General features: G+C 38.2%; 1 protein-coding gene across 1 annotated transcript in view; it reads left to right on the top strand.

Moving 5' to 3' along the window:
• SETD3 (SET domain containing 3, actin N3(tau)-histidine methyltransferase) overlaps nucleotides 1-15,176 on the top strand; it is a 68,967-nt gene extending 53,791 nt beyond the window's left edge. Inside the window, exons 9-13 of the mRNA XM_084631333.1 lie at nucleotides 3,965-4,039; nucleotides 6,524-6,690; nucleotides 7,550-7,635; nucleotides 11,277-11,437; nucleotides 12,675-15,176. Coding sequence (XP_084487459.1) covers nucleotides 3,965-4,039; nucleotides 6,524-6,690; nucleotides 7,550-7,635; nucleotides 11,277-11,437; nucleotides 12,675-13,121 — 936 coding nt within the window. The 3' untranslated portion in view covers nucleotides 13,122-15,176. The remainder of the gene's footprint in view (nucleotides 1-3,964; nucleotides 4,040-6,523; nucleotides 6,691-7,549; nucleotides 7,636-11,276; nucleotides 11,438-12,674) is intronic.
• The last annotated feature ends 1,531 nt before the right edge of the window (nucleotides 15,177-16,707 follow it).

Below are 16,707 nucleotides of genomic sequence, written 5' to 3'. Positions count from 1 at the left end.
GTAATGATTTGCATTTTTCTGTTGATATTAGCAGTTTGGTTTATTAGATCATACAACGGGTTTATTTAAGGAGGATACCACTAAGACTGGCTGTATCAAACACAGTGGAATTCAGTCCTGGCTGATGATTTTTCTCTTTTTTTTTCTCTCCCAGTGAAATGGTTACTTATTAGGTATGTTTTTCTTTAACCAGTGCCTTTTACAGTTGAGTACTTGTTGCAGAATCTGGTAGCTCTCTTACTTTGTTTCAAGGATAGATTTAGTGTTTGACTACCCTCCAGTGTACAACATTTCTTAAACTTCATGAAACAATTTAAAAAGAAAAACCACTCCTGCAAGGCTTAGATGTAAGTATAGTGCTTACTGTACCTCTCGTTGCCCTCTTCTTCCTTGACATTTTTGGAGAAGTTTGTTCATTTTCACATGGATGGTCCTTAATGAGTGCCTTCAAAAGTTGGGATTTAAAAAGAAGGAAGACAAATGACACTTTTAAGAAAAAAAAATTAAATATAGCTAGCCCATATTAAAAACAAGGTCAAGCAGGTTGTTTTAATTTAAGCTTGTGCTATATTGGTAAAGTATTTTTTTGTTATGGTACTTGATGAATAGATTTGGTGCAGAGGCAGCTTGGGGACCCAAAACTGAGGATAAAGTGGAGAGTTCTCTTATCAGTTGTTCGTATTACTTATGTTTGAGTAGTTTACTCTAAAGGAAATATATATCAATATATAAACAAAGAAGGTAGCTGAAAATTTTGGGAGCTGACTGTTATTGGCTATTGTTGAAATAGAAAAGCTCTGTTAGGACTCTTTCTTCTCATTACAAGTTTAGATTACTTAAATTATCAGAAGTAGGAGTAATACCCACAGAGATCAGTTTTACTCATCTACCCAGAATTATGTATTATAGTAGGCTTTGGGGGAGCGAGTGGGAGTCTCTTTGCTCTTATTATAGCGCATCCCGATGAAATACCTCAAGTGGACACTTGATTCACTGCATGAATGTATGAAAAAGACAGTGTTGCATTCTCCAGTGTCTGTTCCAAAGGTAGTGTTTAAATGCCCCTTCATTCAGTCCCTGTTATAATATGTCCCTATTCTTGCTTTATCCCACAAGTCTTTTTTTCCACATGCTAAATTATAAAATGCTCTTTGGGTTTTAGCTGGCATTAGGGCCATCCAGCTTTTTCTTGCTTCTGACGTTACTAATTAGATCAGCCTATATCTAAGAACTACGTCAAAATGTTTGTCTTCATGCATTTCTCATTGTTGTTCTTCAGTGGGATTGTATTTTGACAGTCAAAGGTTGGTTACTTGCTACTAGAGCTTTGAATGAATAAACTAAACTATGCCTACTGGGCTTGGGCCATGCTTATCAAATCACTTGTCCAAGCAAACTACTGCTTCCCCCTACACAACTTGATATTCATGAACTGGCCTGCTCCAGCAGTACACCTAAAGAGGGAGACAACTTCTTATCCATCTCCTGGAAAAGGAAGCAACTCCAGTGCTCATTTTCTTACTACTTCCCCTGTCTTAGTTAACTTTGTAAATCGTGATTCTAGCACTATATTGGAGTTTGCAGAGCAGCCCATTAGAAGTGCTGTTATTTTTAAAAGTTTGGCAGTCTAGTGAAACACACACTCGGCAAATTTGCAGCACTTTCTAAGACATACAGAATCCTTCTGTTTCCATCTAGGAATCCACAAATACTTCAGATTCTCTCTGAAATCATTTTAGAAGATTTTAAGGGGTTTTTTGTTTGTTTTTTTAATTTGAAAATGGTTTCTTTGAATTTATGAAGGAGCTAAGGAAACTTCAAGACATATGAATCTTTTGAGATAGTATCAAGGATTTCCTTCTGTCACAGAGGAAATTTTGGGAATGTTGCCACTGAAATTGGGATGCGCATTTTTAACAGGGATGATATTTAACCATTAGAAAAGATTACCTAGGGGTGTGGTAAATCCTCTAGCACTAAGTCTTTAAATCAAGCTGACATGTCTTTCTATAAGATGTGCTGTATGTCAGCAGCAACTGATCCAATGGAATACAGGCCTGGATGCCGGAATCTCTCACCTCCATATTGGTTCACATAACAAAATTCACATGGCAGGGGTGCGGCCAAGGCGTTTGAAGTGTGGGAGGGGGCTCAAGGCTGGGTTGGTGTGTGTGTGTGTGTGTGTGTGTGTGTGTGTGGGGAGGGGTGGGAGTGAGGACTCCGGCTGGGGGTGCGGGCTCTGGGGGTGGGGTCGAGGATGAGGGGTTTGGAGTACAGGCTGCCCCAGTGCTACAATGGGGAGAGAGGACTCCTCACAGCTCTCTCCCCACAGCAGCACCTGAGCTGGGGGAGAGAGGCACCTCTCCCCACCACAGCAGCTCCGGGGCTGGGGCTGCAGGATAGGTGTGTCTCCCCCAGCTGCAGCAGACCCGGGCTGGGGCTGGTTTGGGGCCAAAGGAGGGGCTCCTCTCCTCTTCTCCCCCCCCCCCCCCCCCCCGGGCAGGTCCAGGGAAGGGCACCTCTGCCCCCAGACGTGGCAGGTCCAGGGCTGGGGGAGAGGCATCTCTCCCCACCGCAGCCCTGAGAGCCTGTGCAGCGCTTAATAAGCTGCTGTGTGGCAATGCAGTTTAGAGGAAACTTAAGTGTCTGTGGCCTGTGTTATGCATCAGATCAAACTGGATGATCTAGGCTACAAAGAAAGTGTATAAAGGACTTGCAAAAGTATCACAAATTCATGGAATACATTTTTGAGCTGTGGCATCTATGTACAGTGCCATTATATGTGTCCCATAGGGCTCTGCTTATGGCTGCCATTTTGGATTTGCTGTGTCTGAGAAGAGTTCCCTGTGGTCACTATGAAAGCATTGTTTTGACTTACAAATGCATGATTGAATATGCAAGCAGAAATTATTAATATGTAAACCGCCAGCCAAGCTTTCAAAGTAGCCTAAGGGGCTCCCTCCTCAGACAAAGCAAATCCAAGATGGCAGTCACAGTATAGTACCTGTGTTCAAACATAATCTCTGTAAATGAAAACAAAGTTCTAATGAAGCCACAAGATCTAGCGAGAAAATCTGTGGCTTTTTGCAGTTTGTCCCCCAGGTTCACAACCTATTTTTACTACAATGTAGTTGTGTAAACACTAAATTCAGAATACTTGTCACAAAAGTTGTTTCCTGATAGCACAGCTTCATTATGTCTAGCATGGTCTCTGAATCCTTTATGATAGAGTCCATGTTGAATGTTATTATTCAAGAGCATACTAGATTTAACTTTTTAAAAAAAAATAAATTTTTAGGATGGTTTTACTTATTATAAGTATTTTTATTTTCATGATTTTTAAAAGAAATGTATTCAGGGTATGGTAAAGAAATCCAATCCCCCCTCCCCCATCTGCTCCCACAGAAAAATCTCTTCAGTATTTGAGAATAATTGCTTAACTTTAGATAAAGGAATTATTTGCAAGTAAATTGGAGTTCTCTGAAGATGGTATCCCTTAAAGATTCCCAGTTATCCATTCCTCTTTCATTGAGAGAGATCGAAAATGCATTGATAGTTGAAGGGTTTGACACAGAATGTAGCACACTCAGTGCAGCGCTCCAGAGTGCTTCACAGGAGTGACTTAAAACTCAAGAACTTTATAATAAGCTACTGGGTTTAGCTAGAGACCCGCAAGTGTTAGTCTATGGAGGGTACTTCCCTCAGAGCTTTCCATTTACTTCAGGTAAGTAATTTCCTTCCTTGATCTTCTCTAGTGCAGAGATTTTTAATGTTCCTAACTAAGAAATGATTGCTTAAGATTCATAAAACATTTAGTACCAACCATGTTGCATCAGGTGAAGGAAAAGCAGGATGTGCAATTACTTTAGATAATATCCATCTCCAATAAAAGGCAGCTTTATGAAAATGGGGAGGAAAGAAATGTAATATGCTAAAGACTCATTACTTTTTCCCCCTTGGGTAGATCACTACTGGCTACAATTTAGAAGATGACCGTTGTGAGTGTGTAGCGCTTCAGGATTTTAAGGCTGGAGAACAGGTAATGTGAGACAGCTATCCATTCCATGGCTATTTGGTGAAGTTTTATGCAGAAATGTATTGTTCATGCAACTGACTGTCTTGATGAAAATGGTGACGATTTCACACAAACATCTGCTTGTCCACTTGATAACTAACCTCTAAGGTTTTTATTAGCTGCAAAAGAGCCTTGCTAATCTGCAAATATAATCTGCACAAAAAGGGGTGCTCAGTATTTCTCTGTGAAGATTTAATAGCAGAGTCCTGTGGGTGAGGTCTTTGTATAAACACGGTTTTGTTGTAGTTGGATAATACTTCGTAAAGTATTAGTAAAACTAAATAAACTAAACTACAGTTGTCAAAATAATGAACATGATATATTCTGTCACACAATCATCTTTGCAAATCTCCTCTGTAGAAGTTGCGTGCTTCTTCCTGAGTAATAACCATTTCATATATTTAATCACTGGGGAGTGTACACTGTATAGGCCACTGATCTAGAAATTGAAGATGTGGTTGGTAAAGGTCCATACCCAAAACTGCCCTCAGTGCCTCAGTTTCCATCAGCAATAGCAGGTGGTAGAACTCTTGGTTTTGTTCAGTGCTTTTTTCTGCTTGAAATGTCTTGCATAGTTTTTATTTGACTAGTTTGTGATAGTCTAGTACTTGTCCAATCAACAGGTAATAAGAGGAGGTGTTATCAACAATCCAATAGACAAAGACCATTGGTCCAGGAGATATTTGGCCTGTGCTGTGTGTGCCCCAAAACCTTAGTGAGAATGAGAGAGGATCTTGAAAGTAATCATCCTGGATTAAGACTAATCGGTCAAACCATTAAAATAGAAAGACCAAGACTCTAAAGCTTTGCCTACATCAGGAAAAGTACCTGTTGATGAAAACAGGTACAGATGGAGTGGTGTTGAGCACAGAATAGCTGCAAATGTTAATGCTATTTGTTCACTGATCCAAAGACAAACTAAGCCATGTGCAGCACCAGTTCAGTGTAATGTAGACCAGACATGCATCAAGTCCCACAGTGTATTCTGAAGATATGAGTGGAAAGATGCTGACCCCACATCTTTCACTTCCAGTCTATTAAGAAATATGTATTAAATTGTTTAAAAAGTAGTATTTATGTAAAGAGGAGAAGCATCTGTCTTCTAAAACCTGATGAATTGAGCTGTTTGAGATAGTATACAAAACAGTTTGTGCATGGAGTTTCCTTGACTGGCAGGGGCGTGGATCCTGTGTTCAGATACTTAGTATGTTGGGGATACTTTCTGTTCCCAGGCAGGTTCCTTGCACTCATCTATGAGTGTAGGACTTGAACTCCTCTTTAGTTCTATTTTCTCCTTGGATTACAACCTTTGTACTCAAAAGAATTTTTAACAGATATGTCCCTTTATTCTTATCCTTCATCTTTTTCTAAAAGATATGCTGTAGTTAGATTTGAAGTAGGAATTAATACAGAGAAATCCTATAGTCTGTGTTATGCAAGAGGTCAGACTAGATGATCACTTCTGGCTTTAAAATCTATGACTATTAATTGTACACAAGGCTTGCCTAGGTCTGTGTCTTGTATCTATCCTAGAACTATCATTCATAGAATCATTGCTTTTATAATGCAAGCTTATTTAAGCAGGATTCCATAGATATACTTTTTTTAAAAGATGAACTCAAGATCATTTAAGGATCTATAACTAGAACATTGCTTTTATTTCTAAAGGCAATGATTGTATTGCATCTGCATACAAGGTAAATGTCTTATTTCTGTTGACAATTCCATTACTGAAAAAGGGTTCTTGTGGCTCAGAATGCAACAGCTGATGCTGTGGCTTGCTGTACCAAGTTCTTAATGCAGCCAAATGCTAGGTGAAAAATTGCACCATAAACTTATTAGTGATTTTTTTCTTTAAATTCTCAGTTCTTTTAAAACACTTGTTGTGGTGTATGCTGCTTCATCTAACATTTTAGATTGTAAGCTGTAAGAGGCAGGAAACATGTCTACATTTGTATGGCACCTAAAACAAAAGATATTACTCTATATAAATATGGAATATATTTTTTGTAAGCGAGAGGACCATGGTGAATAAATAGTCTTAAAGTACAAATTTGATTTAGAAAAAGTTTGGGGAAATGGGGATAATATAGAAAGCATCAGCTGAATACCTATAAGATGTCTTTATATGATATTTAATATCCTTAACACCGTAGCAGTTATCTCCTCTAGCATGCAGGGTATAAAATAACAGGCCCATCTCAATATATGGAAATTTTGAACACATTGCACAACATCCTTGAAGTCTTATGGCAATACTGTATGGTATTTTGAATCATTAAATGAAAATAAACATGCATTTTTGTTTTATAACCACATAAGTATTGTATTTCATGACAATATAACTTTTTTCAGTAAATAATTTTCCACTTATGTCCATTTTGTGAGTTAATCTTAAGCTTCCCGGTCCCTTCCGCCTCCCCTTCTGTTCTCTTTTCATCCTTCTAGATTTACATTTTTTATGGCACTCGGTCGAATGCTGAATTTGTGATCCACAGTGGTTTTTTCTTTGATAATAATTCACATGACAGAGTGAAAATAAAGCTTGGAGTGAGTAAAAGTGACAGGCTGTATGCTATGAAGGCAGAGGTCTTAGCTCGTGCTGGCATTCCAACGTAAGTAAAACAGAATGAACTGAGTTTTTTCTTTCATCCTTAAAATATTTCAAAATGTACACAGTCCCGTAGTGCATTATTAAAATTGTTCTGCAATAGTTTGCCTAGGCCTAATATCTTGTCTGTTTATATAGCAACTGACATACATTGTGATAATGAAGTTTAGTGCACTACTCAGATCTAAATAATCTAGTTTGGAGTGTATACAAGGAGGAATTAGATTTTCTTTAGTAAGTGCTTGGGTAAAAATAGTGAAAGTTAAATGTGAACCAATATGTGGCTTTCATTTCTTCCCTGTCCCTTCTCAAAATGTCCTGCAATGCTCAATTTGTCATCTATCACGGTTTCAACTATTTTTCCTTAGAAGAAACTGCTGTTAGTTCAGGCTGTAGTATGGTGGGCAGCAATCATGAAACATTGTTTTCTTAAGGGGAAAGGAGCCATCCTAATGGAAACTATTATCCAGGCCCTTCTGTTGTTGAATATGTCAATTGATTAATGACTGATATTGAACCAATCATAATATTGCTGTTAACATTTTAAAATCAATACTTAAGGTGAGATTATTCTTCTATATATTACTCATCTGGCTACTAAAATCAAGCATGAATTTATTATGAAAATCATATAAAAAGACATTTAAGTGTAAAATTGCCTGTCGTGTGGAGAAGTGATTGTTCTTTTTTGGGTCAGGTTGGAGAAGTTCCTTCAGTTCAGACTCAGAAATTAGTGTGACCTCATATTTTTTCAGAATCTAATAATGTGACATCTGTGTATATATTAAAGGTTTCATGTTGAAGCTACTACAGTCTAATTTGCATTCACGTGTTTTTTTTTTTTTTTTTTTTTTTTGGGTCAGCTCCAGTGTTTTTGCCTTGCACTCCACTGAGCCTCCAATCTCTGCTCAGCTTCTGGCTTTCCTTCGAGTGTTTTGTATGAGTGAAGGTAAAACATTCACAAATATTCCAATTGATGGAGGGTTTTTTAAGTGAGAAGAGAAGAGATGTTCATATGAAACAAAGCTAGAAAACTTTAAAAGTAATGTTTTATGGGAAAATGGAATAGGGATTGGGAACACAGAACAGAACATGGTCCTCTTCTGCATCATTCTTAAATTAATAGAACATTAGAGGACATTGAGTTTTCTAAAAGTATGTAAAATTGCATTAGTCCACATTCTTGGGTCATGTGGTATAAGGAGTGTGCTGGCAGCTTGAGAATTTTTTGGGACTGTCATAAATATAAAGGGAAGGGTAAACCCCTTTGAAATCCCTCCTGGCCAGGGGAAAGCTCCTCTCACCTGTAAAGGGTTAAGAAGCTAAAGGTAACCTCGCTGGCACCTGACCAAAATGACCAATGAGGAGACAAGATACTTTCAAAAGCTGGGAGGAGGGAGAGAAACAAAGGGTCTGTGGGTCTGTCTATAGTCTGTCTTTACCGGGGATAGACCAGGAATGGAGTCTTAGAACTTTTAGTAAGTAATCTAGCTAGGTATGTGTTAGATTATTTCTTTAAATGGCTGAGAAAAGAATTGTGCTGAATAGAATAACTATTTCTGTCTGTGTATCTTTTTTGTAACTTAAGGTTTTGCCTAGAGGGATTCTCTATGTTTTTGAATCTAATTACCCTGTAAGATATCTACCATCCTGAATTTACAGGGGGGATTTCTTTATTTCTGTTTACTTCTATTTTTATTAAAAGTCTTCTTGTAAGAAACTGAATGTTTTTTCATTGTTCTCAGATCCAAGGGTTTGGGTCTGTGGTCACCTATGCAAATTGGTGAGGCTTTTTATCCAACATTTCCCAGGAAAGGGGGGGTGCAAGTGTTGGGAGGATTGTTCATTGTTCTTAAGATCCAAGGGTCTGGGTCTGTAGTCACCTAGGCAAATTGGTGAGGCTTTTTACCAAACCTTGTCCAGGAAGTGGGGTGCAAGGGTTTGGGAAGTATTTTGGGGGGAAGGACGCGTCCAAACAGCTCTTCCCCAGTAACCAGTATTAGTTTGGTGGTGGTAGCGGCCAGTCCAAGGACAACGGGTGGAATATTTTGTACCTTGGGGAAGTTTTGACCTAAGCTGGTAAAGATAAGCTTAGGAGGTTTTTCATGCAGGTCCCCACATCTGTACCCTAGAGTTCAGAGTGGGGGAGGAACCTTGACAGGGACTTTCTCCTCAAAGCAGCAGGTGTGGTGAATGTTCTAATTTGAAGGGTACCATATAGTACATTGTAACTGCCTTTTTTCCTCCTTGTGATTTGTAATTGATTACTTTTGCTCTCCAGTCTTATTTAGTCAAAGGTTAAAAAATGACCCACAATGCAAGGTCTTAAAAGTCCAAAAGTTCGCCGCATGCTTATAGTGACAGCATTTCAGTCACCCTTTACCACTAGATTCTTCTGGGAAAGGAACTAGAAAATACTGCACTATAGCAGAAATCAAAGACACACCTCAAAGTTGTCAGTTTGCACATATAAATCAACATTTTTGATTATTCATAATCTATAATCAGCTTGTCTTGTGAAGTAAACTTATCAGAGCCTTACTTTCATGCATGTGTGTAGTTGCACCAGGAAAAATGTATGCACAGTCATTAACTATGCACCTAATTTGTCTATGTAATAACTTACTTGGTGGATACAATCACAACTGTTTGCTAATTAGACACAATTATGTACCTAATCTTGCATATGCTGTTGCACTTGCATTTATGAAAATAATCCAACAGAGGTTATAGGTAAGAACTGTTCGTTTCACAGCAGGGAGAGCAACCACATCCAGTAGGGTTACTCTGCACATTTAAGTTACTATGTACCTAGATGCTAGCAGGTACACTAGAGGCATGTTAAGTTTTATGTATATATTGTATTGTATTTTATTTATTTTTGTTCACCTAAGACGACATACATTAAATGTATTAATAACTTCACGGCCTTGTGTTCCAGTCTCATTGGATTTTTTTAAAAGAAACCTTTATTTTTTTAAGGTGATATTGATAAAGGAGGCTCTGTAGTATTTAGTAAAGTGGTTTGTGTCACCACATCCCTAATTCATCCTCTACCTTCCCCATCCTCCAACAGCCCCTCCTGTGAAATTAAAAAGTATGCAAATTAGATATTTGTCCCATTATCTATTGTATTAGTTTATGATTAGTGAATTATTTCTATGGCTCCCACCAAATATATCTATTTACCTACTTCGTAGTTGAGTGGAGGCCTTTTTCATTTCATGTCACTTTTGAGGGTTGTAGGAATGGATTGCAGGATTTCTGATATGTCAAAGGTGTTGATCTCTTTATAGTTAAACTGTCTGATACTTTAACCCTCAATTCATAAACTATACATATACGTCTGCATTATTACCTGTGCTCTCGTGATACATGAGATTTTTGACTAGTTTGTATTGAAAGACTACAAATTTTGTATTATATACTTTGGGACTACAATTTGTTTTGATATATATGGCTTTATGGGGAAAGATAGCGGAGTGGTGGTTCATGTGTGTACGTTCTAATCTCTGAAAAGCTGTTGCTTCATATGCTGGAAGTTTGGGGGATACTGTTGGCGCGTACGTTTGTGCTTCCTTTAGAATTCTAAACGAGTGTGGACTTTGGGACTGAACCTCTTTTGATTTCAAAGAGATGATGTCATAATGATTACATAATAAGCATAATTCTTCAGGGACGTGGAAGGGATTGGTGAATTTTCTCTTCTACGAAATATACCTAGAGTGCATTTGCTATATTATCATGAAATGTACTGGTGTGCAATTGAGGTATGTGTCCTAGACTCTCAGCATGAAAACTGCAATTATTGTCTGTATTTAAACTGTTCAGTGAGGAGCTATATGACACAAATCATTGATCCGTTGGTGAGAAGTCCCTTGCCTTAGTAACTCTTTCATCAACAAATGAAACTTACTTACATGTCACTGAAGTCTATTGTATAAAATGTTAATACCAACTTTTGTAATGTTTAATTTGAAGTTTGTGATATACTGCTTTGCAGGAGAGTATTTTGGTAATTAAACGGTTAAGATTAATGAAATTTGTGTAATGCTGTCACAAACCACTCGACATTTTCTATGAGGCACTTTTGATGGATGTCTTTTGACCAACAGTATTCAGTTTTTTTTACTGAAAAAAAAAATAGCCTTTAACAATAGAAAAAGAAATCTATTGCTATTTATCCAATAAAAAGAAACATTTCAGGGAGCAGTGTATAAATACACCCAACTCTAAAGTATCACCCCCTTGTTCTGTTTATCACCATCAAGGATTATATGTGACATCGTATCTGTAATTGGCATCCAAAGTAAGAGTTATGATGTGTCTTTTAAGCCAAAATGTTCAAAAGGTTATTTAAGAATGGAACTGAAGGTTCCTTTTTCTGCTAACCTCAAGATTTCCAGATGCTACCTTGAGGGGAGTACTAGAGAGAGCCAGATTGTTGGATCATTCCTTTTAAGGGGAGAGGATTTTTTTCTCCAGCAATATAAAATCATATTATTGAAAATGAAGCTTTCTAAGTTTTGTCAACTACCATAGTGAATGGTGAGATTGTTTTTAACATATTGTTCTTCATAATTATTGCAGAAGAGCTGAAAGAACACTTAATAGGAGAGCATGCTATTGACAAAATCTTCACTCTGGGCAACTCTGAGTTTCCAGTTAGCTGGGACAATGAGGTTAAACTTTGGACGTTCCTTGAAGCCAGAGCATCCCTTCTTTTGAAAACCTATAAAACTACTGTGGAGGTAAGAACCAAGAACCTGTAAATCTGTACAATCTTGAAGTTTTTGCATGGTGATTCTAGCAAAACAAGAATTCATTTCCTCCCCCCACCCCCGCAATCTTCTTTTGAGTTTATCTTAGTTATGTGACCATTCATTTTTCACTTGCTTTTTCATGTATAATTTATAATAATATATATAGCCAAAGAAAATAAAGTACGTAAGATTTTGGCAATCTGTTTTCATTTGTTTTCATGATTCTGTAAATTGTTGCTCCTTGTTTTTTCCACTCGTAAAATGTGGAATCAGTTTTAACTTGCTGTGTCTTTTTTTATATTTTCTAAATTATCTACTAGACCAAGGGAGGGCAAACTATGGCCTGCAGACTGGATCTGGCCCATCAGGGCTTTCAATACGGCCTGCGGGCTGGATCTGGCCCATGACTCAGCAGGGCTAAGGCAGGCTCCCTACCTTCCCTGGCTCCACACCGCTCCCGGAAGAAGCCAGCACATGTTTCTGCGGCCCCTGGAGGCCCCTCGCCTGCAGGCACCGCCCCCCGCAGCTCCCATTGGCCAGGACCGGGAACTGCAGTCAATGGGAGCTTCGGGGGTGGTACCCACAGGCAAGGGCAGCATGTGGCAGAGCCGCCTGCCCCACCCCACCCCCAGGAGCCACTGTCGGACATGCTGGCCACTTCTGGGAGCAGCTTGGGGCCAGGGCAAGCAGGGAGCCTGCCTTAGCCCTGCTGCATGCCGCTGCCACCCCAGAGCCACTCTAGGTAAGAGGCGCCGGGCCAGAGCCTGCACCCCGAACTCCTCTTACACCCTGCACCCCAAACCCTGCCCTGTGCCGCCTCTTGCACTCCGCACCCCCACCTGCACCCCAGTTCCCTGCCCTGAGCCTCCAACCCCCGCCTCACCCCTACATTCATGGCCCTGCATACAGTTTCCCCACCCAGATGTGTCCCTTGGGCCAAAAAGTTTGCCCTCCCCTGTACTAGACTAACACATCTAGAAAGTGTGTCACTTTTTTTAATTTGCTTTCACTACAGTTATCCTTAAAACTTACTGACTTGAGCTTCTGCAAGCTGATCCATGTGGGGGGACCTGTGCTCCTTTATGGATTCCCATGGACTTCAGTAGGGCTCCATACAGGCATAAAAATCTGCCTATGTGGATCAGCTTACAAGATCTGGAGCCTTTGTTATTGCAGGACAAAAGTTGGATGGATTTTATTCATAATTTTCACTTTTTTCCTCCAGGATGATAAATCCTTCTTGGAGACCCATGACCTTACCTTCCATGCGACAATGGCTATCAAATTGCGTTTAGGTGAAAAAGAGATTTTGGAGAAAGCAGTGAAGAGTGCAGCTGCTAACAGAGAGTACTATAGTAGACAAATGGCAGAAGGAGCCCTACTTCCTAAATATGAAGAGAGCAATATTGCCTTGCTAGAGAACACTGTGGCAGACTCTAGACTCCCAATTGTCTTGAGAAACCTAGAGGAAGAAGCAGAGGAACAAGGGGACTTAAAGATTGATGAAACTATTGATGCAGGAGTCACGGAGAATGGGTTTGTAAATGGTGAAAAAACTCTACTTAATGGGACCAAATCAGAAAATGAAAATCTAAATCAAGAGGAAAGCAACAAAGACACTGAAGATGCCAAAGAATCTTCTTCAGACAGTACTGATGAGGTTAAAGAATAGTCAAAAAATAAAGTTTGACTTCATTGTGAAATTAAAATTAGCAGAAGTTTATGAACAGTGCATTTACATTGGTGTGTTTCTTTGTTAAAATTTCTCTTTCTGCAGAGGAAAATGTTTTTGCTGCTTTATATAAAGATGATTTTTTAAGTTATTTAAAAATTTTATCATCCCTTTTCAATTAAGATTGCCATCTTGCTTTCAGGAAAAAACTGGGGAAAAAGGTGCCTTTGCAAGATTTTGCAGACCTTTGTGGGACAAATGTATTTTCTTCTTTGGAAAGAATTAAGCTCTGCTATCTGCTGTGCTTTTGTTGTTCTGTCACTCTTGATTACTGAAATTAAAATTTTGCTCTGCCTCCTGCCAAGAAAAGCAGAAGGCAGGACTGACTTGGTATTCAGCATAAAAGTAGGAGAGCAGTACAGCAGAAAACTGAATAAGAGGATCAGAAACTTGGGAGACTGGAGGAAAACCTGTTTAAAACCAGGTACACCAGTCCAAAAAAGGTAAGGTGGCAACCTTATTTTCAATAGTTTTAAATGTTGATGAGAATCCTAATTATATACACTTACAGTGATTTTGAAGGATTTCAGTTTGCTTTTGTGTTTTGTTTACTGTATAAAAACATTTCATCTTTCTCCTTGAATCAAAGTTAGGCTACTGTAGTACATCATCCACCTAATTTTAAAGGCTGACTTTTATTTTAAAATGGTACCTTCTTATTTAAATGTTGGCAAGGTAATGGAGAGTTTGAAAGCAGATAGGCCAAGCCACAGCTTTAAACTGTGTGGTTCAAAGTGAGGTAGCTTCCTAGCTTCTTCACATTTTCACAATTAGCTAGAGATTTTCAAAGCTACACTTTTGGCTAAAACCATTATTAAAACGAAAACATGAGTAATACTCCTGTCTTCTACTTTTTCATGTTTATGTAGTATTGGATGTAACACTGAATATGACAGCTATTTACCAATCTTATTTAAACTTCATCTATTGGCTAATATATATTTGATTCTGTTTTCCTGAAGGAAAAGGTAAGCAGGAGTATTTTTGGTTTGGGGAAGACCAAAATCAACCCTGGTGCATAATTTACCATTTAAATTGTGTTGTGGTTGATGCACATTGGGTTACATCCACAATGCTAGCTATGTCTGCTATCCAGCAGTATTGGTCACCCCTCTCCTATACATTGTGAATTCTGTCTGAAAGCAATTGCAGCTCAGTGCAATAATGAAGTGAGGATAGTGTCAAAGCTTTTTGTTGCTATTTCCCAGTTTAGGAGAAGTGAATAACAGTTTAATTCTGAGCTCAATTTTAAGGACTTTTCCTTTTAGCATATTTTATCTTGAAAAGTTCAAAATAATAGAAAGATTGGGCAAGCTTGGATGACTGCTTAAATTTTAATGAATGTAGCAACGTGTTTATCCAAGATTGGTTGCATTAAAATGCCTTTTGACATTTACAGTCTTTTATTTTAGATTTTTGCTTCTCTTTTACATTACAACTTGAAAAATGTGCTTTTGCATTAATCGTTGGTGCAATACACATGTCAAAAAGTGACTTTCATATTGCCATAGTAACTTTGGAATCCAATGAGATGTAAAAAAAAAATGTTAAATAGTTTTTTCTAAATATTTCACTGAGAATGGCATGTTGCCATTACACTGGGGATATTGTTTCCCCACTAAGTAACTAGAGGCTGGACCGATATTTTTGTAACTAAAATGCTGCTTGTAGGTAGAACAGCATGCATTGTCATCCTGAGAATTTAAATGTCATACAAAAGTCACAATTCTTCAGCTTTTATTAGAAACAATACTCTTTCATTCCTGCTTCTGCCAATTTCATTGCACATGTATCGTAGAAGGCGATATGAAATTCTGAAAGTAGCTCTCCCTAAACATTTTCACTGTAATCCAAAATCTAAATGATTTGGTTCAATCTGATGCACTGTATTTTGTTCCAATATTTGCTGTTAACTATGGCTTAGCAAAACTTGTGGTGACCACAGGCAGGAGGAATGTGTGGGTTTTCTTGAATAAAGCATAGTTCTACAATGTCTTTGCTAGTAAGCGTATTACACAAACAAAAAATACCTAACCCTACCTAAAATTTACATGGAGGGAAACTTACTACATTTCAGTACTCCACAGAGGGCACTAGTCAAATCAAGAGTGATCATGCTAAGAAGTGTGGTAAACGTTGATCTATTAAGCAGTCTAATTTTTCTATTTTTGATCTGTTTGTGTTGGATACAATAATATTGCAGAATAGTCTAATCTTGTAGTTTACATTTCTACTCATTAGATGTAACTGATGCCTCAAAGAAATATTAATCTAAAATCTTCCCTCCCCCTTCAATTTTCAAATGCTTAAGGGATAATTATTTTGGCGCTGATAAGCCCTTATAGCCATCTGTCATGAAAACAGACCCTTCAAAAGCATTTTAAAGTTAACTTTCTTAATGTTTTGGTTATGTGGCTGTTCACACTAATCCTAGGATAAATGCCAAATATTGCTTCTGTTTAGTTAGCTATATGTAGTAGCCTTGTAAGTGGAAAACAGTCTGAGAAATCTGACTGATGTCTAAGAAATAAATAAGAATATTTCCTTTGAATTCTGCATGAAAACCTATCTGTTGAGGGTCGTTTCCCTAACAACCTGTAACTTGTACAAACTTATTTGGCTTTGTACAGTATGTCCATGTCTTTACTACAGGTGAGACTTAAGCTAAAATTACAGGCTAAACTAAGGATACAAGTAGTGTTTTAGGAACTGGGCTAAAGTTAAATGCTTTCTCTGTACATTTCTTAAATGGTCACTCGTACAGAAAATATACTTAACCTCAGCATGTTTAAAGTAGCTTAGCCCTTAGCGAGGAATGATCATAGAGCTGCAACTGAGGTACTTAAGGCACACTGTCATGTTGTACAAATAAATCTAGCTCTAATGTATATAGCCTACTCTTTTTCTCATAGATTGCTTTGCCAAATAGCACTGTTCAGGCAAAATATTGTTCACCCAGATGCTTCTAAAATAGCAAACAGTCCAGCCTTTTATAGTTTTTTCTTTTCTTTTTTTTAAGCTGATATTACCCTAATGTTGATTTCAAATATGGACATACAGGTTTCAGGTATTGACCCTATAAAGAAACAGCTGATAGTTTCTAATAAGTAGTGTACATTTCTATGTTGTTCTGCTGTGAGTAGACCCCTTTCAGTAGAGCATGGGAGCAATGTGGATTCATGGATAGTAAAGGTCCCTCAATAGTCTGCTGCTGCCTCCATCACCTTGGAGGCCATGTTCAGGATTTTCACAAGCCAAGAAGCGAAACAAATTTGAGAAACTGAATGACTGTGGGGGGAAAAAAACAATAAAGGCTCCCAGTTTTTCTCTAGAGCCGGTGTCTTCTGTGGGGCTTTTGAATTAGAAAGACTACCTGATTGTCGTAGGGCTCCTGTAGAAGGACTGAGGAACTCAAACCTTAATTGAAAGTGAATTTTTACATGCGTTGGTAAAACTATTGTTTAAAGAGAAACAGCTTGAAAGAAGACCTGCCTTCTTGCTACCAAAAAAGTGCCATATCCATGAT

The sequence above is a fragment of the Lepidochelys olivacea genome (genome assembly GCF_965140295.1).
Source record: "Lepidochelys olivacea isolate rLepOli2 genome assembly, chromosome: 6".
In the NCBI taxonomy this organism is placed as follows: domain Eukaryota; kingdom Metazoa; phylum Chordata; order Testudines; family Cheloniidae; genus Lepidochelys; species Lepidochelys olivacea.
The sequence above is the reverse complement of the archived record's forward strand: the minus strand, read 5'-3'. Positions and strand labels throughout refer to the sequence as shown.